General features: G+C 49.7%; 2 protein-coding genes across 6 annotated transcripts in view; one reads left to right on the top strand and one right to left on the bottom strand.

Annotated features, from left to right (window-relative positions):
* NF2 (NF2, moesin-ezrin-radixin like (MERLIN) tumor suppressor) overlaps nucleotides 1–7,049 on the top strand; it is a 114,692-nt gene extending 107,643 nt beyond the window's left edge. For 3 of the 5 annotated variants that reach the window (XM_063143978.1, XM_063143979.1, XM_063143981.1), the window contains exon 17: nucleotides 3,374–3,459. Coding sequence is in view for 2 of the 5 variants with exons in the window: in XM_063143976.1 (XP_063000046.1) it covers nucleotides 3,374–3,424 (51 nt within the window). In the remaining 3 variants the exon portion in view is untranslated. Of the gene's footprint in view, nucleotides 1–3,373 lie in introns of all 5 variants that reach the window. The other 2 variants (XM_063143976.1, XM_063143977.1) reach the window with 1 other exon arrangement.
* The window catches only part of LOC134410619 (lipid transferase CIDEC-like), a 103,717-nt gene that overhangs the window by 25,936 nt on the left and 54,962 nt on the right, over nucleotides 1–22,819 (bottom strand). The window lies entirely within an intron of this gene.

Below are 22,819 nucleotides of genomic sequence, written 5' to 3'. Positions count from 1 at the left end.
CCGTCTCTTTGGTCCTTATGATTACAGAAGCGCAGGGGAGGGCTGGGGCCTCTTGATTGCTAGCCTGATGGGGAAGGCGCGTTTTGAAAAGCCAGAGTAGCGAACTTGGAGCGCAAGGCGCGTCTTCTAAGGAAGCACGGGCACCTGTGCGTGCGTGTGTGTGGCGGGGAGGGATGGCATGATGTAATGGGCCTGCCCTCTGTCGTGGGGCCAAGGCATTTTTGCGGTCTGAAGCCTCCGCCCCTACACTCACCTAGACTCTTTTGCACAATGCAGAAGTCTTTCGGGGCAGAAGTCTGCCTTCTGGGCAGACACTGCCTCTTTTAAAAATTTTTTACAGGGACCGTTTCCCATTCCACTTCCCGCCTCCCACCTCAAGGCATTGGCCATCTGCTTGGGGGAGCGCATCCAGGCTTTATTATGGAAACCACCCAGTTAATAATAATAATAATAATAATAATAAGAAGAAGAAGAAGAAGAAGAAGAAGAAGAAGAAGAAGAAGAAGAAGAAGCAGCAGCAGCAGCAGCAGCAGCAGCCAGTGTGGTGTAGTGGCTAAGGTGTTGGACCGGGAGTCGGGAGATCCGGGTTCTAGTCCCCGCTCGGCCATGGAAACCCACTGGGTGACTTTGGGCCAGTCACAGACTCTCAGCCCAGCCTACTTCACAGGGTTGTTGTTGTGGGGATAAAATGGACAGGAGGAGGATTATGTACGCCGCCTTGGATTCCTTGGAGGAAAAAAGGCGGGATATAAATGCAATAAATACAAATACATACATGCACCCCCCAGAGTTGCAAAGAAGAACTGATATTTTCGCAAAAGACCTTCTCCCTTCTTGGGTTTCACAGACAGAGAGAGAGAGGGGGGGGTGGGGGGGCTGCAGATGCTGCTTGCTTTGAGTGCTCACAGAGTGTGAACGCGACGCCCCTGCGGGCATTTCATCCCCTCTCCCAAGCCCTGACGCGACACTTTGAGAGGCTCAGCCCGCCTTCCCTAGCCTGGTGCGCTACTGATGGGTTGACTACAACTCTTATCATCCCCGGCCAGCATAGTCAATGGGAGTCGTAATCCTGTCCTAGAAGCATGTTGATAGGGCTGGCAGCTGGCGACCACAGGAAGCTGACCCATATCAGGCCAGGCTATCGATTCACGGAGCCCGGAATTGTCTACCCTGCGTGGCAAGAAGAGGGCTTTCCAAGGGCTCAGGCGAAGTTGCCTTTTCGTGGCATCTGCTGTCTGTACTCCTGGGATTGAACCTGGGGCTGTCTGTCGTAAAAGCACTGAGCGATCGCCCCTCCCCAGGTATCAGTAAAACACTTTACCCTGCTGAAAAGAATCCCTTCCCCCATAACTTCTGTGCAACAACATTTCAGGTTCTATTATTGGTAGGGTGACCCTATGGAAAGGAGGACCAGGCTCCTGTATCGTTAACAGTTGTATAGAAAAGGGCATTTCAGCAGGTGTCCTTTGTATGCACGCACCACCTGGTGAAATTCTCCTAGCCTAACCTACCTCGCAGGGTTGTTATGAGGATAAAAGGGGAGGTGGGGAGAAGAGCCATGTATGCTGCCCTAGAAGCCTTGGAGAAAAAGCAGGATACGATGTAATAAGGGAAGACCAGCCATGGCGGATGGTGCCTGTTTGGACTGGTGGGGCAGAGGGCAGGGCGACCAAGAGTAGGCAGAGCCAAGGGGTCACAGCGATCTACAGCAGCAACCCATTGTACAGAAAAGGGAAACTGAGGCCGATTAACTTTGAGATTATGCCTACAAAGGAGAGGATTGGGTCAAGGGCAGATCCACACCACAACACTGCTGTGGACCCATATTTTTCTGTTCCAGGAACAATCCCCATTGCACAGAGAAGAGTGTAAAGGGGTGGTGTGTGCGATCTATCTCTTTTATACACACGCGCACGCACCATTTATGCTCTTTTTTTGTACTCTCTTCCTTCGAGCACATGGGGCTCAATCCAGTTTGGCGCTGCTGCACCCGCACAAAGCAACAAGCTATCATGTCTCCCCTCCATCTTCTCTTCTCCAGGCTAAACATGCCCAGTTCTTTCAGTCTCTCTTCATAGGGCTTTGTTTCCAGACCCCTGATCATCCTGGTTGCCCTCTTCTGAACACGCTCCAGCTTGTCTGTGTCCTTCTTGAATTGTGGAGCCCAGAACTGGACACAATATTCAAGATGAGGCCTAATCTGCGGGGGTAGGGCCATTGTGGGGAGAGAAGCACTTTCATTTGTATAACAGTCATCTACATTTTGTACAACGGGAACTGGTGAAGTACAGTGGCTGAGCGCCTGCAAGTCCAAGGTTCAAATCTGCCATGACCCCACCTGGTAGATTTAGGAAAGCCATTTTTGCTGTCAGCCTCAGTCCCCCACCCTCTAGCCTGTCATATCGAGAGAATAATACCAGCTTTCCTCACAGGATTACTCTATGGCTTACCGAGCTAATGCATGTGCCAGGCTGTGCACACTCTGAAGCAGCCATCCTCCCAGTTGGAGGGCCCCAGGTTGGGGAAGGGCTGCTCTAAAGTCGCGCTCGCCCATATCGCTGCCTCGTGCTTCCTAGAGTTCTGGATTCCCCCCCACCCAGGTACGGTGACCATATGTAAAGGAGGACAGGGCTCCTGTATCTTTAACGGTTGTATGGAAAAGGGAATTTCAGCAGGTGTCATTTGTGTGCATGTCACACCTGGTGAAATTTCCTCTTCATCACAACAGTTAAAGCTGCAGGAGCGATACTGCAGCTATACTGTGACCGGATTTAAAGGAGGGCAGGGCAACTGCAGCTTTAACTGTTGTGATGAAGAGGGAATTTCACCAGGTTCCCCATATATACAAATGACACCTGCTGAAATTCCCTTTTCAATACAACTGTTAAAGATACAGGAGCCCTGTCCTCCTTTTCATAGGGTCACCCTACACCCAGGAGCAGGCCAAGTGCACAGCTGCCAACAGCTAAGACGGCTTTAAGAAAGGGGGTCAGGCGCATTCATGGAGGAGAGGTCTGTCGATGACTCATCAGTGGAGCATCCATGTCAAGAGGCAGTGTATCTGAATACCAGTTGCTGAGGGGGGTCAGCAGCAAGGGAGAGCTAGCCTTGCTGGTGGGCTTGCTGGGGGCATTTGGTTCCCCACTGAGGGGAAACAGCATACTGGACCAATGGGACCTTGTGGCTCTGTTTCAGCTGGCTCCAAGGATGTTCCATTCCACGCAGACGTTATCTGACCCAAAAGCCCACTTGCCGTTGCTGCTGCTGCCGCCGCCCAGGCCTTGCTCCCGCAGGATTCAGTGAGGCATTGGGAAATCCGCACCTTGGTTTTGACACGGTCTGTTTTTGTTTCCTCTCTTCTCTGCCCCTGCAGCTCACCTTGCAGAGCACAAAGTCCCGCGTGGCCTTCTTCGAGGAGCTCTAGGAAGCGAGCCGGCACCGTTGTTCCTGAGCCAGCTCCCACCTGACACAACCTCCTTTTGAGGACTCGGCCACAACCGGCCACGACTCTCTCTCCTTCTGGGCCGCCGCCCTCGCAGCGACCCCCCACCCCAGCGTCCAGCCGCTGGAAGAGTTCGACGTGGTCCTCTCCAGCTTCGTACTTTGTAGTTTCGAATAATCTTTGTATGCCGCACGGCTGTGATGCACTCTTTAGCTTTCTTTCTCTTTTTCTAAAAGAAGTGTTTATACGGATTGCGAGCGACTTGTATTATCCTCCCGCGACAGGGACATCAGCATTACGTTTTCCCGACCTGCCCTCTTTTAGGGGCACTGTGAACGATGCTTCCTCCTGCAGGCAAAGAGGGGCAGCTGCTTTCTGAAGCGCCCATCTATGGCTTTTAACCTCCCTGTCCACCCACTGCTCTCTGACAGCCCCCATGCTGCGTTGTCAACAAAGTGGAGCCCTTGCCTTGCGCTTTGGTGGACGCCCTTTTCCTCCTCCTGAGCCAATCAGAGGAGAGGGAGTGGAGGGGCTTTGAAGGCGCTCCCATCTGGGTCTCTCTTGCAGGCAGAGAAGGCCAGATTTTGCTCCGGGTTGGTGCTCAGCGTGCAAAAAGCCCCCTAGAAAACAAAAAAAGATCAATTTGCTTTAAGGCACATCGTTGTTCTAAGCTCAGGAATTGAGATTTTGCAGATTCTCGTTGGTTTGGGCAAGAACCGGGACAAGGAAGCAGAAAAGTGGGGGATTTGAGGGCCTGGGCGCTCCCACCAAGGCATTACCGAAAGCGCACCCTCCGTCATTTGACATTCGGATCCTTCTGTGAATTTTTAATTTTTGATAGGCAATGCTGGCATGTCTTTATAAACGTTTCCTGCGCAGATCTGGAAACGTGCTTTTTAAAACTAAACGGAGCACTACATTGTGGCTTCACGCTTCCTGAACGGTGTATAACTTGTGCAAGGACACATGGCCTTAACTGCTGTGGGGTGGCTGCTAAGAGATCAAATTGGGTGCACTCTTTCTCCCCCCGTCCCCCCCCCCCCAGGTTCTCAGGCTCTAGTGATTTGATCTTTGGCCATTAAAAAAGAAAAGTACATTAAAATACCTCGAGACATGCCTCACTTTAAAATATCTCAGTTAATTTTCTCACCTTCGGGCGTCCGTACTGCCTGGGCTCCCTTTTTCAACCTCTGTTCAACGAGTAGAATAAGGAATGTGCCCTTTTAAAGGTAATTTTTTTTACCAGGCCCAGGTGAACGTTCAAAGCTGTATTGCTGCCCAAACTCCCTGCAGCTATGGTTTTCTACCACCACCACGATTATGTATTCCATTGATCTAAACATTAGAGAACAAAATGAGGGGGGGAACAAGGGGAAAGCTAAAATTACACGAGTGTTTTCTCAAGTGTGGGATCGAGAGTTTCTGGGATTGCAAGGTGCCAGTGCCTTAGCGACAAAATCCCAAGTCAGTCTGAATCTCGCAACCCTGTTTAACAAGATCCTTGCTTAAAGAAAATGCATCAGTTAAGATCCAATCCAAGATCTCATTGGCACGACTGCTAGATTCAGACACTGACTCGGCTTCTGTTTTGTATCTCCAGTAACTAAAAAAAAAAAAGGGTTTTTTTTTTTGGATGCAGCAAGCCGAGTTTTCTAGATAGCTGAAAAGAGCAGCTGCTATCTTTTTTTGAGGTAAGGGAAATAAATCACTGAGAGCTTTCTCTCTTGCCAGTAAAGGCAAGCCACATTTTTGGGTTAGTTCAGGGATGGAGAACCCCTGTGCCTCTCTAGACGACGTTGGACTGCAACTCCCACCATCCTCGGCCATGCTGACTTGGGCTGATGGGAGTTGGGGACAAACTGCGTCTGCCCTGTATTAGCTTGTCAAAACCATTTGTAAGTATCGGACAGTTTCTAGGTGTTTGCGCTCACCAGCAAATCCCGGTGGACGTTTGTATCTGAGATTTCAGTTGACATGGGTGTCTGGCCGCTATAAAGCCACCCCCCCCCCTGCAAGGCCAGCAGTGATCAAAACTGTTCCAGCTTTTCAGACACGACTTGCGAGGCGCGTTGATGCTTTCACACACAGTAATGAACTTTCCGCTTTAGTATTTCTCAGCTGCGATTTAATTGGGGTCAGATGACCCTAGTAGACAGCACTTAACGCGGTTACAAGAACCCAGGTAGACAGCACTTAATTCTAAGGCAGGTATCCTCAGCCTCATGCCTTCGAAAACGCTTCTGTCGTGCTGCTTCACCCCGTATGAAGTGGGCTTGCGGTTTCCCCATGGCCTGCAGTTTGGCTGTAGGGAGGTGCCTCTGAGCACGGATAGAAAGCCTTCCCCTTGGCATTGAGGGAAGCGTCACTTTTTATGCCCATGTTCTGAAAGGTGGGGGCACATCAGGTCTGTAAACAGAGAAGTGGTCCCGTGCAAAGGCGCTGCGATTGGCCCCTGGCTGGCATGTGATCCTTGCGTGTTTCCGCAGACGCATCTTTCCTTGGAATGGACGCTATAAGACTAGTCCGACAAATGTGTGTGCCGTTCCCATGTGTGCTGCAATGCAGGCACAGCCTTGCCCACCCCGCCCCACGCTCTGGGTTTGCCTCTAGGCCGGGGGTGGGCAACCATTTTGGGCCCATTTGGCAATTTGGGAAACTGGTGGGCACCACCACAAAATGGCTGCCATCGGAGGCGGGGCAAAGGACAAGGAACCTGTCCTAGAGACTGGGTACAAGGCAGAGGAGGGGACGGAGCCCCAACACCGTTTTCAACACCCACCGAAACCTATTTCCCAGAATTCAAACTTTTCCAGTCCCCTCGCTCAACTCATTTCCCCGTCTCTTTTCTTTCTCTCTTACTCTGGATCACCACCAAACAAGGAAAGGGTAGGGCTCCCAGAAATATGTCTGCGGGGAGCGGGGTTGGTGCATTGGTGCGTGCAGGTACTATGTTGCCTCCCCCTGCTCTAGGCTGTTGGGCTTGGGAGCAAGCTGCTATGCAGGCCTGGCTTTCTGCCACGGCTCTCCCGGGTCCTTCCTTCCGCCCACGCCTATCCCAGGGTATTTGTGTGCTGTAGATGGGCAGCCATGCTGCAGCGGTGTTGCGAAAAGACACACGGAGAAGAAGCTCGAAACGCGTCCGATGCCTCATTTATGAAGTAGCCCCAGGCTGGGGTAGCCGGCCCTTGCTTATAGGGAAAGGCTTCCGGCTTGGGGTGGGGGTGTCCTGTCTCCAGGCACATTTGAGGCCCCAGAACAGCTGCTGAATTCCAAGCATGTACATTTGTCCCAGATGTCCGTGCCAGAATTTAGTGCAATGCGCCTCTTTTTCCTGACTTGTTTTAGCAGTTGTGTTCTCTCGATTCTTACATTTTTTAAAAAGTAAATAAATCTGTGTCTGTACTTAATATTTTTTTTAAAGAAAGCTATGTCTGAAATTCAGATATCTGAAGTGTCCTAGCCCCACCCTGCTTTTGTTCCTTTATGCGGGGGTCTTGGTACAGATGAGACCCACCTTTTTCCCCCTATTTCTGTGGATTATTATATGCTCTGACTGTTTCTCATGTTGGTTTGAATAAAAACCCCAAGCACTTGGGAGAGAGCAGTTTCAGGTGGTTGTTTTGGGTTGTCTTTTTGCTTGTTCGAAAAGGACATACAAGCGTTTTAATGAGCCTCCGGTTACACAACATTGCGAGGTGCTTCTAATTGCCAAGTGGAGCAGTCAGCCCCAAAGCGGATATACATGTGCTAATGACACACAGTTCAACGCTGCCTTGCTGTTCTTGTCATCTATGGAGTTTATTTTATTTTTATTTATTTATTTATTTATTACATTTTTATACCGCCCAATAGCCGAAGCTCTCTGGGCGGTTCACAAAAATTAAAACCACAGTAAAACACCCAACAGTTTAAAACACAATTACGAAATACAGTATAAAAAGCGCAACCAGGATAAAACCACACAGCAAAGTTGATATAGGATTAAAATACAGAGTTAAAACAGTAAAATTTAAATTTAAGTTAAAATTAAGTGTTAAAATACTGAGTGAATAAAAAGGTCTTCAGCTGGCGACGAAAGCAGTACAGTGTAGGCGCCAAGCGGACCTCTCTGGGGAGCTCGTTCCACAACCGGGGTGCCACAGCGGAGAAAGTTTATTTATTTATTAATTAATTTATTTATTGCACTTATATACCGCTCCCATAGCCGGGGCTCTCTGGGCGGTTTACAGAAATTCTAAAATTAAGATAAAAACGAGTATACAAAATTTTAAATTCTAAAACGCAGAGCATACAGACATAAAGCATTAAAAACCGTTAAAAAACTAAACATGTGGGTGATTAAGATGTGCCGCCATATGCCTGGGCAAAGAGGAAAGTCTTAACCTGGCTCCGGAAAGATAGCATTGGTGCCAGGTGAGCCTCGTCAGGGAGATCATTCCAGTCTGGGGGCCGCCACCGAAAAGGCCCTGTCCCTCGTTGCCACACTCTCGGAGTAGGCACCCGGAGGAGGACCTTAGATGTTGAACGTAGTGACCAGGTATATTCATGTCGGGAGAGACGTTCCGTCAGGTATTGTGGTCCCAAGCCGTGTAAGGCTTTATAGGTCAAAATCAGCACCTTGAATTGGGCTCGGAAACATACAGGCAGCCAGTGCAAGCGGACCAGAGCAGGTGTTATATGATTGAACCTTCTGGTTCCCGAAAACTGGCACAACCACTCCCTGGTCGCCAGGCTTCCTGCATTGTCTTTCCTAAAGCACTCGAGGAATTTCAAATGTGGGTGGGTTTTTTTTTTTTTTTTGCCAACTTGTCAGATCCCTTTTGCAATCGATCTTGTATTAGATGAGGCTGTTCCAGGCTGCTGACTTTCATTTATCCGAGGGATCAGAGATTGAAATAGGGGTGGTACAGGCTGGGACTGGAGGGCAATTTCATGAAAATCTATAACAAAAACAAAACCTGCCTTCCCTGGGTTCATTTATTTATTTATATATATTAAAACATTTGTATCCTGCCCTATTTCCCTATATCTCAGGGTGGCATACAGAAGTCCCTTCCCTGTTCCCCGACTAGAGATGTCAGTCGTTTGGAAATCCTGGTCCTTTCTGGTTGCGATGGATCTCCGCTGCCCACCCGACTCAACTTCAGTTTGCAAGCTGAGCCGTGGGTTTTCCCCAAACTCTGGGAGCTTTCTGTGGCTTTTATTTTTGGGGTCCGGGCTGCAATTTGTGCAAATTGCAGTTGAAATTTGTGCAATTCACACAAATTGGGGTTGTAATTTGTGCAAATACGGAAAATCCGCTAACTGGCCTGAATCGCTGAAGACCGAAGCCAGATCAACACCTTGTGCCAAACCATTACGATCCCATCAGGGTAACGATATATCCCTTTTGTGCATTTCAATCGCCTAGGCTTCTGTTGCTTTTGTCGGGGCTGCAGTTTACTCAAAGTTGTGTAATTTGTGCAAATTGCAGCACAAATCACACAAATTGCGGTTGCAAATTGGGCGAGTTGAAAAATACAGACGATCTGCTACTAACTGGCCTGATTTGCTCAAGACCAAAGCCAGTTCTTCACCTTTTGCCAAATCATTACACCCTATCACGGTAACGCTATATTCCTCTTTTGCGTTTATACTTATTAGGACACGCCATGACATTTGTCGCTGTTTTGGATAATGTGGAATAAAAAGCAGGAAATAACACACTGGAATGTGTAACGTGCCCCAATAGTTATCGGTGCACTTCAATACCACTATAAAGCAGTAGCGTAGATCTAGTTGGCCAGATAGTGGAAAAAGGAATGAAATCCAGGGGGCGGGGATCGGCAAAACATTGCTGAGCTCCAAACCCCCTCAAATGGATTCTTCCACATCCCTATCCCCCATAGAAAGTAGGATGGGGACTGAAATCCAACCCATAAAGGCTCCGCTCCGGGCCTCCCTTCGTGGGAGAAGGCTTCATGCTGCATTTATTTCTAACTGTAGAAATGTTGGCTTTAACCCAGCTTTCCATCTGAATGTTGCGACCTGCCTTCCTTGAAAAGTACTGCATTAGAGTCAACTGCCATCTTTAACCTTTTTTTTCTGTCCCAGATCCTACCGCTAATAACCTTCAACATGGGATCGGCTTTTAATTTACTAACCCATGCATGGCCACCTTTCCGCTTTTCTTTCTCCAGGAGACCAGATAAGGGCTTCTCCTTTCGTAGCAGTTGCATAGAAAAAGGAACCTTGTTAGATGCATCACGACAGGGCTGAGAGAACAAATTATTTCTGTGCCTGGTGCAACTCCTATTTTATTTATTGGTTGCATTTATATCCCACCCTTCCTCCAAGGCCGTTACTAGACGAGGCGTTAGCGTGGTGTGAGGCCCTGTTTCCCTCCTGTGCATCCAGATGACGCACAGGGGAATCCGGGGCCAGGCCGCACTAAAACCTCCCTTAAACCGGCATAAGCGAATTATGCATTGCACCGGCATAATTAGAATTAAGGTCTAGCAGGGTCCGTGGCTTTTTGCGGCTGCTTGCTTACTCGCGAGTAGCCAGGAGAAGCCACGGACTAGGCACAGTGCTCATAGTGCTGTGCCCATCGGTCTGGGGGGGGATCTGGGGGGGGAGATAGGGGCCGTGGGGGAAGGCCGGACCCGGCAGGAGAGATTGGGGGGGGGGGGGAGAAGGCATCTGGCATCTGGCATGGGGCAAGGGAAGAAGGCCGGGCATCGGCCATCGGGAATGGGGGGAGGATGGGTGAGTGAAGGGGGAGGGGTCATTGGGCATTGGGGGGGAATCAGGGGGAGGGGGGCCTTTATTTATTTTTAAAAAGCACTTACCTTCTCCGGCAGCTCTCCTGCGCACATGGCCCCTTTAACTGGGGGGGGGGGGGGAATGTCGGACGTGACGGGGCTTCTCCTTGCCCCTTCGCGTCTTACGTCTAGAAGCCGGCAACGGCGTGCGCTAGCTGTAGCGCGCCGTCGCCCCTCCTCCCTGCCGGCTTATCCGGCAGGTCTAGCAAGGCCCCAAGTTGCTCAAGGCAACATACACGACCCCCTTCTGTTCCATTATTATCCCCACAACAACAACCCTGTGAGGAGGTAGATTAGGCTGAGAGTTAGTGACTGGCTCAAAGTCCCCCAGTGAGCTTTACAGCTGGCGGGGGGACGGGGACTTGAACCCAGTCCTGTTCCAATACTCTGACCACTACACCACACTGGCTCTGGTCACATTATTTCTCCAAAACAAATGAACCCAAAACAAAGAGAAATAATGGTGGTGTTGCCACTACAGCTTCTTGCTTTAGGTTCAACTGTGTGCAGGGGACGGCCTCAACTTTCAGAAGAATAATGAAAGTTCTGCCTGTAGTGAAAGATCTCTCTCTCTCTCTGTGTGTCATTCAGTCCAGCAAGATGTTCCCATTCTTAAGATATGTGTGTGAACTGTCCCTCTCAGCTGAATGCATGGATGGCATTGATTGAAAAGCCTTGTTTGGCTTATTGAGTAGAGCTTGTTACATAATGTTGAAGTGTGCGTTGCTCGTGTTCAAGGGTACCAGCCGGCCATGCCCATTTCCGGAAGACTCCATTACATTGCCTCTATTTCTATTCCCTGCCCCGGTCAATCACTGTTCTGTGCCCACGGAGCATGCTCAGTTCTTGTTGCGCAGTTTGTGGAACCCCCTCCTTATGTTCCTCCTACCCGCCCCCCCAACCCGATCCCAGCCCACAAGTTTTCTTTGTACTTCTGCAAACTCCCGGGCTCCTCCAAGCCCGCTGGTACCACACTTTTGCATGTGGATGGAGCTGTTTTGGCGATCTAAGAATCTGCCCACTCGGAGAATTCAGTTCCCTTGCAATCCCTAAGTTCTATCTGCAATGACGGCTCCTTTACAAGTCAGGTTGCCCGCCTGATAATTGCTGTCCCTAAGGAATGAGCAGGCATTCCACTGCCTTGTGTGGACTTCTGCCCCGAAAGGTGGCCAAGAAAGGTTTTTAATAAATAAATAAAGGGTGTCAAGAGTAAAAAATCCACTTTGGTTGAAAGGCAACTCTGTTTTATTGAGCATAATATAGCTGTATGGAGAAAGTCCTACAGACAAAGAACTTCTCAACTGGCCATGCGAAAAACAGGTATATTTGTACAAATTAGCATCTTAATTAGCAGTTAACAAAGTTCTAAAGCAAAATGAAGACAGATCAAAGGAAACGTCTTCATTATATGTTATTTATTTATTTATTACATTTCTATACTGCCCAATAGCCGGAGCTCTCTGGGCGGTTCATATCTTATCAACAGGTGGCCCATAACTCTTCTAGCCATGTCAGATTGACCTGGATGGTCAGTTCTCTTTAACATGCTAGTCTATTTGTCTTATATCAAAAAATGGTCTTGATAGTTAGAAATTCTAATTAAGCATTAAAGCACATTCAGGTGCATGTATCATTCTAATCCTATTTTGAGGTTCACTTGCAAGAACCAAACTACATACAGAGCAGGTATATCAAGGCTTGTAGCTTTGCTTTCTCAGTCCAAAGTGGATTTGTATCCTTGACATGTACAACATGATACTGGGTGTGCGTGCAATGCAAAGGATAGCCAGGTTTGTCCCTTGTAGCAAAAACATATTGAAAGACTTAACAGGTTTTAAAAAAAATCTGGATAAACTTTTGTGGACTAGGAAAACTGGAAGCATCTGAGCTGGGAGGTTCTTTCCTGCCTGTGAACATGTATGGCAACATCAATCCAGCTGTTCTCCTGCAGTCTATGGGTAAAGCCCAAACATAAATCCTACTTAGAATAGATTTGCTGGAGTAGAGGCCGTTGACTCCAATGTGAGAGCCAGTGTGGTGTAGTGACTAAGGTGTTGGACTGGGAGTCCGGACATCTGGGTTCTAGTCCCCACCCGGCCATGGAAACCCACTGGGTGTCTCTGGGCCAGTCACAGACTCTCAGCCCAACCTACGGTTGTTGTGAGGATAACATGGAGAGGAGGAGGAGTTTCTTGGAGGAAAAAAGGTGGGATATAAATGTAATATAATAATAATAATAATAATAATAATAATAATAATAATAATAATGTCAATGGGGCGGTAAATCCACTCAGTGTTCCAGTCTTGGCTCTAAAGGTGCTATCCAAGGTTCTGAATTGTCTCATGCATTTCAATGGGACTATTTTAAGGAGGGTTTATGTTTGATTTTACCCTAGACCTAGCATATTGTCAGTGCCAGATAAATATGTATGATAGCAGTCTCTCTCTTCCTCTCTCTCTTTCTCTCCCTCGCTCCCCTTTCTCCCCTCCCCCTCTCCTTCTCTCTCCCTTTCTCTCTCTCTTTCTCTCCCCCTCCCCCTCTCTCTTTCTCTTTCTCCCCTCCCTCCCCTCTCTCCCTCTCTCCCTCTCTCTCCCTTTCTCTCTCCCTTTCTCTCTCTTTCTCTCTCTCTTTCTCTCTCTCCCTTTCTCGCTCTCTTTCTCTCCCCTCCCTCCCCCTCCCCTCTCTTTCTCTTTCTCCCCTCCCTCCCCCCCCCCTCTCTCTCCCTCTCTCTCTCTTTCTCTCTCTTTCTCTCTCTCTTTCTCTCCCCTCCCTCCCCCTCCCCCCTCTCTCTTTCTCTTTCTCCCCTCCCTCCCCTCTCTCTTTCTCTCCCTCGCTCCCCTTTCTCCCCTCCCCCTCTCTTTCTCTCTCCCTTTCTCTCTCTTTCTCTCTCTCTTTCTCTCTCTCCCTTTCTCTCTCTCTTTCTCTCCCCTCCCTCCCCCCTCCCCTCTCTCTTTCTCTTTCTCCCCTCCCTCCTCTCTCCCTTTCTTTCTCTCTCTCTCCCTTTCTTTCTCTCTCTCTTTCTCTCTCTCCCTTTCTCTCTCTCTTTCTCTCCCCTCCCTCCCCCTCCCCTCTCTCTTTCTCTTTCTCCCCTCCCTCCTCTCTCCCTTTCTTTCTCTCTCTCTCCCTTTCTTTCTCTCTCTCTTTCTCTCTCTCCCTTTCTCTCTCTTTCTCTCCCCTCCCTCCCCCTCCCCTCTCTCTTTCTCTCTCTTCCCTCCCTCCTCTCTCTCTTTCTCTTTCTCTCTCTCTCTCCCTTTCTCTCTCTCTCCCTCTCTCTCATTCTCTCTCTCTTTCCCTCCCTCTCCCTCTCTCCCACCCCCACCCTCCTTCCAAGGCCAGGGCACAGCCCTTCTCTGATTTGGAAGGTGCCAGGAGCCCCCATCTCTCCCCCCTCCCCGTCTCCTCCTCTGCTCCTGCTTCAATCTCTCTCTTGTCTGCAAACCCTCCTTCAAATGCTGGCGCTCCTCGTTCCTTGCCCCGAATACTTATGTAATCTTGTTTTTGGCTGTCAGGCGCCTGCCCCTTCCGCACGCTGAAGGCAGCTGCGCCTCCCTGCCAGATAATATGATCCCTGGATATTCCCCTTCGAGTCGTGAAGCGCTGCGGCTCCTCCGGGGATGCCGGTGCCGTGTCAGTCAAAAGCTCTGCGTGTTCGGAGGAAGAGAGGTGTGTGTGGGGGGAAGCGTCTTGTGTAAATCCTGCCTGGCTCCCTCTCGCCCCTGGCGCTGGGAAGCCAGGCAGAAGCTCTGTTTGATTTCCCCAGGAACGCTTTGGTCCTGGCGACTTTTGAGCCCAGACGCAAAAGAAGCCAAGGTCACCGTGCCAGCTCCAGGGTTGTGAGGCCCCTTAGCCAGACATCCTCAGTGGGCCCCCTCCCGTGGGGGAAAACTACTTTCCTTCTGTCACTGTCACCAGCTGATCTTGCCCCCCCCCCTCAGCCTCTTCCTCATCATTGGCCCCGGTGGTGGCAATGGTCCCTCGAACAGCGAACGCAGCTGGTGAGTGCCAACAGAAAGAGGGGCCGCCCAGAAACACGAGGGAGGCCTCGGCGTGCTCAGGAGGATCCCTGTTTCGCCAAAGCAGCAAAAACCCAAACCCCATCCCTTTTCAAGAACCAATGGGGAAGCACCCTGCCCCCCCCCCCAACGTACCCAAATGAGGACTCAGCATGCTCAGTAGCCAGGGACTGTTGGATGTCAGTTGAAAGAGAGACACGGAAAATGGGTCGGAGTGGAATGGCTAGCTGGGACCCTGAACAGGAGCCCTCCTGTGTATTAGGATACAAGAATACATTACAGCATCTTCTCACGGGTCCCAGTCGGTGGTGGCTCCAGGTTTTGGAGAGCCTTTGGCCAAGACATCCTCCATGCCACTGTAAAACAGTGCCTCCAAGTCCCATCCCAGCAAGGTGGCCAAGTAGGATACCATGGCCGATGGCATCGAACACCGCTGAGAGGGCCAGCAGAACCAATAGGGACACGCTCCCCCTGTCCAGTTCCTGGCGTAGGTCATCCACCGAGGCGACCTGCCCCCTAGCTGACCATATTTCCCAGCCCTGCTGAGATCCTCTGACCCAAAGATGCTCCTTTCCCAACTCAATCACACTCTTCCCAGATCTGTATTTATGTCTGTATTTAAAAATAATAAAAAAAATTAAGGGTGACCCAAGTGTTTAGCGAGCGAATCCGAGCTGGAAACGACGCTGTTCATATTTGTCTTTGACCGGCAGGCCTGTCGTGGGCCATTAAGGAAGGGGCGCCAGGCCCCTCGTCGGCAAACATGCGCTCCGGTGTGGCTTCCCGGCCTCATTTCTGCGGTGTTTGTGCAAATCCAAGCAACTCCACGCTCGGAGTTCCAGATTTGCTTGTGCCGCTTAATGAATGCACCGGCGGAGTTGTTTACCTTCTCTGTGTTTGCCCAGTCCCAGCTACCCAGAAAAGGGAAGGGGGGAAAAATCCCCTGGAGATTAAATTTAAACTTTTGATGAGGATGATGGTTTTGTTTGTCATGTTTTAGGCACACTCCCCGTCGCAACCCACAAATTCAATAATTGGCTCAGGAAAAGTAGATGAGTTGACCTGCCGTCTTCGCTTTCTTTCTTTCTTTCCAAACCAGACAGGAGGCACAGATGAGCGGAGGCAAAGAGGGAATTTACTCCTTTTTGGTGACAGGAGGGAGTCTGGGGGGGTGGGGGGAGACGCCGGCTCTCGGCTGAGAACAAGCCTGGAAAAATAAAAAGATTAAAACAAGAAACGCTGACCTAATTTCAGCATCAAGCATGGAGAGAGAGCCTCCTTGTTATAAATAATGCAGTTTTCTGCATTTGTGTCTGTGTGATGGAAAACACACGGGGACGTCGGGCTCTGGGTCTTGGGGAATTAAGCTCCTCCACGAAGGAGGAGGCTGTTTCAATGAGCTTCCCTCGCCTGCCCCGCGTCTCCTCCGCAAAATGTCATGATACTCCCCGGTGTTTACCGGGAAGCCACTTTGCCCCCGTGTTTTTAAGAGGGGCTGTAGCACGGTGGTAGAACACCTGCTTTGCATGCAGAGGGTCACAGGTTCGCTCTCCAGGTAAGGCAGGAAAAGCTCCTGCCGGAAACCCCAGAGACCCGCTGCTGCCAGTCAGTGTTGACAACACTGGGCTAGATCGACCCAAACAGTGTCATGTCTAGCCCTGCTCCCCCTGGGTTGGAACGAAGAAGGTGTTTCAGGTGATCAGTCAGAATCAGACTCTGAAGTAGAGGAGTCGGCGCCAGAAGCAGGCCACCCTGTATGAGTGGGGGAGGCAGCTCCCATGGGCTCTTCACCAGCTGGGAGTGAACTCTTTCCAGAGCTTATCTCCTCAAGGGCAAATAATACACAGTCAGTGGGAAGCCAACATTTTTCCGAGGGAGAGAGCACCGACAGATTAGCCGATCCTAGAGTACGTCACAGGCTAAAACGGGCAGAGTGAAAGGAAGGCGAGAGAAAGTCTGCCTGGCTCGCGTCACATCAGAAGCCGCCTCAGAAATAGTCTCTTTGAAGTTAATGCGTCTTGGGAAAAGGCTTTCCGTTCTCCTTGAAAGGACAATTGTCTCACTCAGTTTGCATAGTTTTGCCTGATAGAAAGTTCCAAGAGATTCGACTCTCTTCAGACGGGAAGAGATGTTTATTGCTTAAATAAAGCTTTGTGGATTGCTTAGCAGGCCTTGTCAGTGTCTCCCAAGAAGGCAGGAGGTTAAAGGGAAACACGACAAACAGCTTCCTAGTCCTCATTATTTTAAATCCAATGAGGATGCAGCTGACCTCACTCTGGAGATGTGTGGAGGTTAATAATGAGATGGCTGTTATTTTAAATAGCATTTGAAATGGGAAAATGGCTTTGGTGGGTTCTTCCAAGCACCTGGGTCCTACTCTGGATGATGGCTTTAAATAATCCTATCTGGCAGGAGAGTTGACCTTTTTCCAGCCTCGGGGATGAAGTCCATTTCGGAGAAATTCTCGGGGCTGAAGTCCAGCAGTGGGCGGGGCCAAAGGAAAAAGAGGCGTGGCCAAACATACTGGCATAAAAACGCACAAAACCCAGCATGCCATCAATTGGTGGTTGTAGGAAAGGGGTGTGGCCAGAAGAAGGGGGTGTGGCCATCTGGGGTCCCCAGGAGGGCCAGATTTGGCCCCTGGGCCTGTGCTTCTGCACTACTGCTATACAGGTTTGAGCCACTCACTGACTCATGGGGTTCTAAAGTAGGGTGACCATATGGAAAGGAGGACTGGGCTCCTGTGTCTTTAACAGTTGCATAGAAAAGGGAATTTCAGCAGGTGTCATTTGTATGCATGTAGCAGCTGGTGAAATTCCCTCTTCATCACAACTGTTAAAGCTCCAGGAGCCCTGCCCTCTTGATCAGATACAAAAGAGGGCAGGGCTCCTGCAGCTTTAACTGATATGATGAAGAAAGAATTTCTCCAAGTGCTGCATAGGGAAGATGATATCAGTAGGCCCTGGAGGGAAGGACAGCTCTTTAGGAGCTCCATCAGACAAGCGTTTTATTGCACGCCCGTTACTGGGCACTCACGAATTTTCAAGGGTCCCGCTCATGACATCATCTGCCCCTCACCCCTTCGAGCCTTCTTCTTGCTACAACCCCCCCCCCCCCCAGTAAGTCCAACTTATTTTTAAAGACAGAATTTGCCATTATCTCCTGCTGTGTGCAGGAGAATCAGCGGGATCCAAGTGGCACACTGAATGGGCCAAGTGCAAGTTGTTTACGTCCTCTTTCAAAGGAGGAAGTAATGAGGGACAAACGCATTGGCGGAGAAGCGATGGGAAGCAAACCCGATTTTCCTCCGTGTGATGATGCTCTGTGTCTGGTCCCATGGAGGCGGAAGACCACTGCTACTTCCCACATTTAAATCAACCCTGCTTCAGCCAACTGTGCTCTGGTGACATCCAAGCTGGACTACTGTAATATGCTCTGTGTGGGGCTACCTTTGAAGACTGTTTGGAAACTTCCACTGATGTGGAAGAAGTCAACCAAATACTGGTGAGTCCTGGGCAGTCCGCTTATATGCAGCATTGGTTGACAGTGTGTTTCCCAGCCCCAATCAGTGCTGGTTTCAATCTTCAAAGCCTTAAATTGTTTGAGCCCAAGTTACTTGAAGGACCTCCCATACCAAATGGAGAATCCCTTCTTAATTGCCCACTGCCGAGGGTGGTTAGGCTGCCGAATACACGGCGGAGGGCCTTTTCAGTGGTGGCCCCCACTGCTCGGGGCTCAGCTTCCATCAGGAATTTAATCAGGCGCCTTCCTTGTAGGTTTTCAGGAAAGCTCCGAAGGCCCACATGTTTTTGCCCCCTGTATAATCTGCTGGGCTGCAGGTTTTATTGGCGTTCGCCGTTTTTATAGCGTTTTTACGGTACTTCATTGCGTATTTATCTATTGCCTAGCTGTATAATTTTGTAGTATTTCCTCTCCAATCTTTTATGGCACCTGGAGAGGGTTTCTACCCTGAAAGGGAGGGCTAAAGAAAATAATCTTAAGGGAATGAAAAGGAATGAAAATGTGGCAGGCCGAAGGAACAGGGCCGAAGTCAAAAGGGTCGGGAGCATATATTGCAGCTTAAAGGCACAATCCTAAGCATGTTTAGACAGGAAAAATGCCAGGCAGGCAGGCAGGCAGGCACGGAACTCTCTCTTCGCCCAATACCAGCTGTGCTTGCTAATATAATACCATTCCTCCCCTACCAGTCTTCAAGACTTGCCATGGAAATGCTGTTGAGGAGGGGAGGTGGTGAAGCGACAGGAGAAGAGGAAGTGTGGGGCAGAGAAAAGGCCTCCTGCTAGACTCTGGCAAGAGCTTTCGCACCTGGACCAAACAGCCGCTGCGCCGAATGACGCACGTCCAGCCGCCGAAAGGGGCATCGTAAACACCGGCGCGCCAAAGGAGACCATCTCCTTGGGGAATAGGCTGAGAAGAGCGGCAAGGTTGAGCTCAGGCATTCTGTTAGGAAGGCTACACCAGCGGACCGCGGATTATTTTTAAACCACCGGGAAGAAATCCGTCCGTATGGGACCAATATAAGGCGAGTGCGTTTCCTGGGCACCAGGTTGGGAAAGCCTGGTGTTAGGTCTCCAGCCAGCTCCATTGAACACTGAGGCAACGCAGGAGTTCCAGAATTAACAGGATCCCTGGGGACGTCTATATGTGGGGAAGCCTCCAGTCATAGAATCATAGAATCATAGAATAGCGGAGTTGGAAGGGGCCTACAAGGCCATCGAGTCCAACCCCCTGCTCATTGCAGGAATCCACCCTAAAGCATCCCTGACAGATGGTTGTCCAGCTGCCTCTCGAAGGCCTGTAGTGTGGGAGAGCCCACAACCTCCCTAGATCATTGGTTCCATGTCGTACTGCTCTAACAGTCAGGAAGTTTTTCCTGAGGCAGTATTCGAGGCAGTAAGTCAGTGTATGCATGTTGCTGGGGGACATGGGTGTGAGGGTGCTGTTGCACTCATGTCCTGCTTGTGGGTCCCTGGTTGATGGCAGGGTGAACAGAGTGCTGGACTACATGGACCCTTGGTCTGATCCAGCAGGGCTCTTCTGATGTTTTTATGTTCTTAAGGCAACACGGTGGCTGCGGATCTGCGCTACATCAGCTAGGCAACGCAGGTGCAGCTTTGCAGCCGCCACAAGACTTTTCCATGAAGCTGCAGATTGAAAAAGTTGGGCTTCCTCTGAAAACCCGTGTTTCCCTCTCCTGGGGTAGCGCTGGATAAAACCAACACTGAGGATGGAGCACAGGGTTTCTGGGTGGTCATCCAGGTACTGGAGCTTCCTGGTTGAAGGCGACCAATCGCCAATCACCTTCCACCACCCCTGGATTGGCCAGCAGAAAAGCCATGGCAACGTTGCTCTGATTAAAAAAAAGTGGTGGGATCTTATAAGGAATGCATGAGATAGAGAAAATAATTCCCGGGAATTGGACAGAAAGAAATCCAGAGGTGTCAGAGCGAGGAGAGCTTTGTCTTTATGGACAGGCAGCAGCAGACACAAGGAGGACTTGATGTGACCTGCCTGAGCAACCCCTCGCACCCGAGGCATTCCAGAAAATATTGAAAATATTGCTAAAAAACTGATTAGGTGACCCACCCACCTCTTCACAAAGTGGCCCAATGAGGACTGAGCTGGCTGGTAGGATGCTGGGTTTGTAGTCCAAGACCATTCAGTCCCATGTCTAAAATTACTTTACTGCACCACTGATTGGTCAGGCCTTGTATAGGTGTCAGGAAGCTGGCCTTCCACAATTGACAGTTGAACAGAGCCAGTATGGTGTAATGGTTAGAGTGCTGGACTGGGACTCGGGAGATCTGGGTTCTAGTCCCCATTCGGCTGTAAAGGTCACTGGGTGATTTGGGGACAGTCACGAACTCTCAGCCTAACCTACCTCACAGAGTTGTTGTGGACAGGAATCATTTAGTACTGATGCCTCTTGCTAGAAAGGCAGTTAGCAGAGAAAACAAATAAAAGGCAAAACAGAATGAGCACTTAGCAGTCCCACATGCACACAAGGCTAAAAGGGAAACCCCACCCTTCTTTAGTGAAGAAAAGGTAGAATAGTTTACTCACAATATTCTTGCATAAAAATGCAGGTACAGCATAGAGTTTCAAACACAGATTGTTCAGTTCATTTTGCGTTCTGACAGTAGCAAGAGAGCAAACACGACTGTTCCTAGCAATGGAGGAGGTCAGGAGGGGGGAAGAAGGGGAGGAGCCAAAACGGAGATATCGCAGGAAACCACATTGGAGGCTATAGAGATCCTAAGGCTAGCTGTGGTCTAATTTCCTATGAACTAACTAACTGCAATGCTGCCCCCTTCTTGTAATTTACAGATGAGGTTGTAATATTCCTAAGAGTTAGGATAATATGGAGAATATGTAAGCCATTGTGGGTTCCTTGCAAGAGGAAAAATGTAATAATAATAATAATAATAATAATAATAATAATAATAATAATAATATCATCTTTCCTTGCAGTAGTCCAAGTTCAAGTCCTTGGTTCTGGTTCCAGCAATGGGCAGCAGGGACCCTGGGTGTGGGAAATCCTCCATCCCAAGCCTGGACCTGGCTGTAGCCATGCACAGCCTTGGTTTGGCCCATGACAGTTTCACAGGCTCAGCAGCAGCCAAAGGGGAGGGGCCAGCATCTGCAGCTCAGCGAGGCAGCGCCGAGTTCGAGTGCGCAAAGTCTGTCGCTCCAGAGGAGCTTGCGAGCGGCTCTTAATGTGGTTCATTCTAATTTATGTCGCGCTGTTCATTTATCTGGCAATTTACACACAGGGATTAAGGAAAATCCGTTGCTCAGGGAGAGCTCGGATTCCGGGTTAAGCCACCGCTGAAATCCCATGGGGCCAGAGATAAAAGACGAGGAATGGGGGCGGAAAGAGTGTGTTATCTCACAACTCTTCCCTTTAATGGGCCTTGATGGCAGAGGAGTTCCTAGAGGACTTTGCCCTGAGTAGAATCATAGAATAGCAGAGTTGGAAGGGGCCTACAAGGCCATCGAGTCCAACCCCCTGCTCAATGCAGGAATCCACCCTAAAGTAGGGTAACCTGGTGAAATTCCCTCTTCATCACAACAGTTAAAGCTGCAGGTGCCCTGCCCCCTTAAATCTGGTCACTCTGGTGTATCTCCTACACCAGAGCTATACTAGAGTGATCAGATTTAAAAGAGGGCAGGGCACCTGCAGCTTTAACTGTTGTGATGAAGAGGAAATTTCACCGGGTTCCCCATATATACAAATGACACCTGCTGAAATTCCCTTTTCAGTACAACTGTTAAAGATACAAGAGCCTGGTCCTCCTTTTCATATGGTCACCCTACCAAATCTAATTCTGGAGTAAGGAAGGTATCATTGTGCCGCCTTGAAATAACTGAACTTCTGTATCAGGCCCGTATGCGGGTCCACTCCAGTAACCAAAAGATGGGGCGAGGGATGCCATCAGCCCACCCCAACTTGGTGCCTTCTAGATCTGTTGGACTATTGCTCCCATCATCCCCTGTCAGCATGGCCATTGGGGATGATGATGATGATGATGATTTATTGCATTTGTATACTGCCCCATAGCCAAAGGTCTCTGGGCGGTTCACATAAGATAAAAACACCTTAAAAACATTATACAAAAATTAAAAACCACAAAAACATGTAAAATGCACATACATTTAAAACCACTATAACAACGTTACAAACGATGAGCTAAAAACCAGACCCAGGCTCATTACATATTGCTAAATGCCTGGGAGAACAGAAAAGTCCTGAACTGGCGCCGAAAAGATGACAATGTCGGCGTGAGGCGGGCCTCATCAGAGAGATTGTTCCACAGTTGGGGGGCCACCACAGAGAAGGCCCTCTCTCTTGTTGCCAACCTCCGAGCCTCCCTCGGAGTAGGCACCCGGATGAGGACCTTAGATGTTGAACGTAGTGTTCAGGTAGGTTCATGTCGGGAGAGGCATTGTGGTCCCAAGCCATGTAAAGCTTCCTAGGTTAAAACCAGCACCTTGAATGGGTCGTATCTTCCAATACATCTGGAGAAAGCTATATTAGATGCATAGGGTGCTGAGTTCTCCCTGCCCCGGCTGTGACTGCATTTTGCTCTCCAGCTTCAGGCCTCTGGAGTTTTGACCTTCTGCATTCGACTCACATACTCACCCGCTTCTCATTCTCCGCTGCTACCGCTGGCAGTAATTTCAGGCCGGAGAAACAGCGAGAGGTTAGAGAGAAATATAGATTGTGTGGGTATAGGGGACAATGCAAGGGTTGTCTGATTGGTGATCGAGCGTTTATCTCCGCTGTGGCTGGGAGATGGAAAATCACCTCACACGGCATCCCGGTGGCTCAGCTCGCCGGCTGCTTCTCGTTTAGAATGCAGGTGTCGTGGCAAAGACCGGACACTTATGCAACCACTGCTCTGTAGGGAAAGGGGACCGGGGGCTACCGAGGGCCGGCCGCTGGTCTCCCGCATGCACAGCGAGATGGCTCTCAGCTTCCAGCGCAGCTATCAAGCCAGGATCCAGGCGCCAATCTCTTAACAATGGAGCAAGTCAC

Source organism: Elgaria multicarinata, chromosome 18 (genome assembly GCF_023053635.1).
Source record: "Elgaria multicarinata webbii isolate HBS135686 ecotype San Diego chromosome 18, rElgMul1.1.pri, whole genome shotgun sequence".
Classification (NCBI taxonomy): domain Eukaryota; kingdom Metazoa; phylum Chordata; class Lepidosauria; order Squamata; family Anguidae; genus Elgaria; species Elgaria multicarinata.
This window is presented reverse-complemented; position numbering and strand designations above follow the sequence as displayed.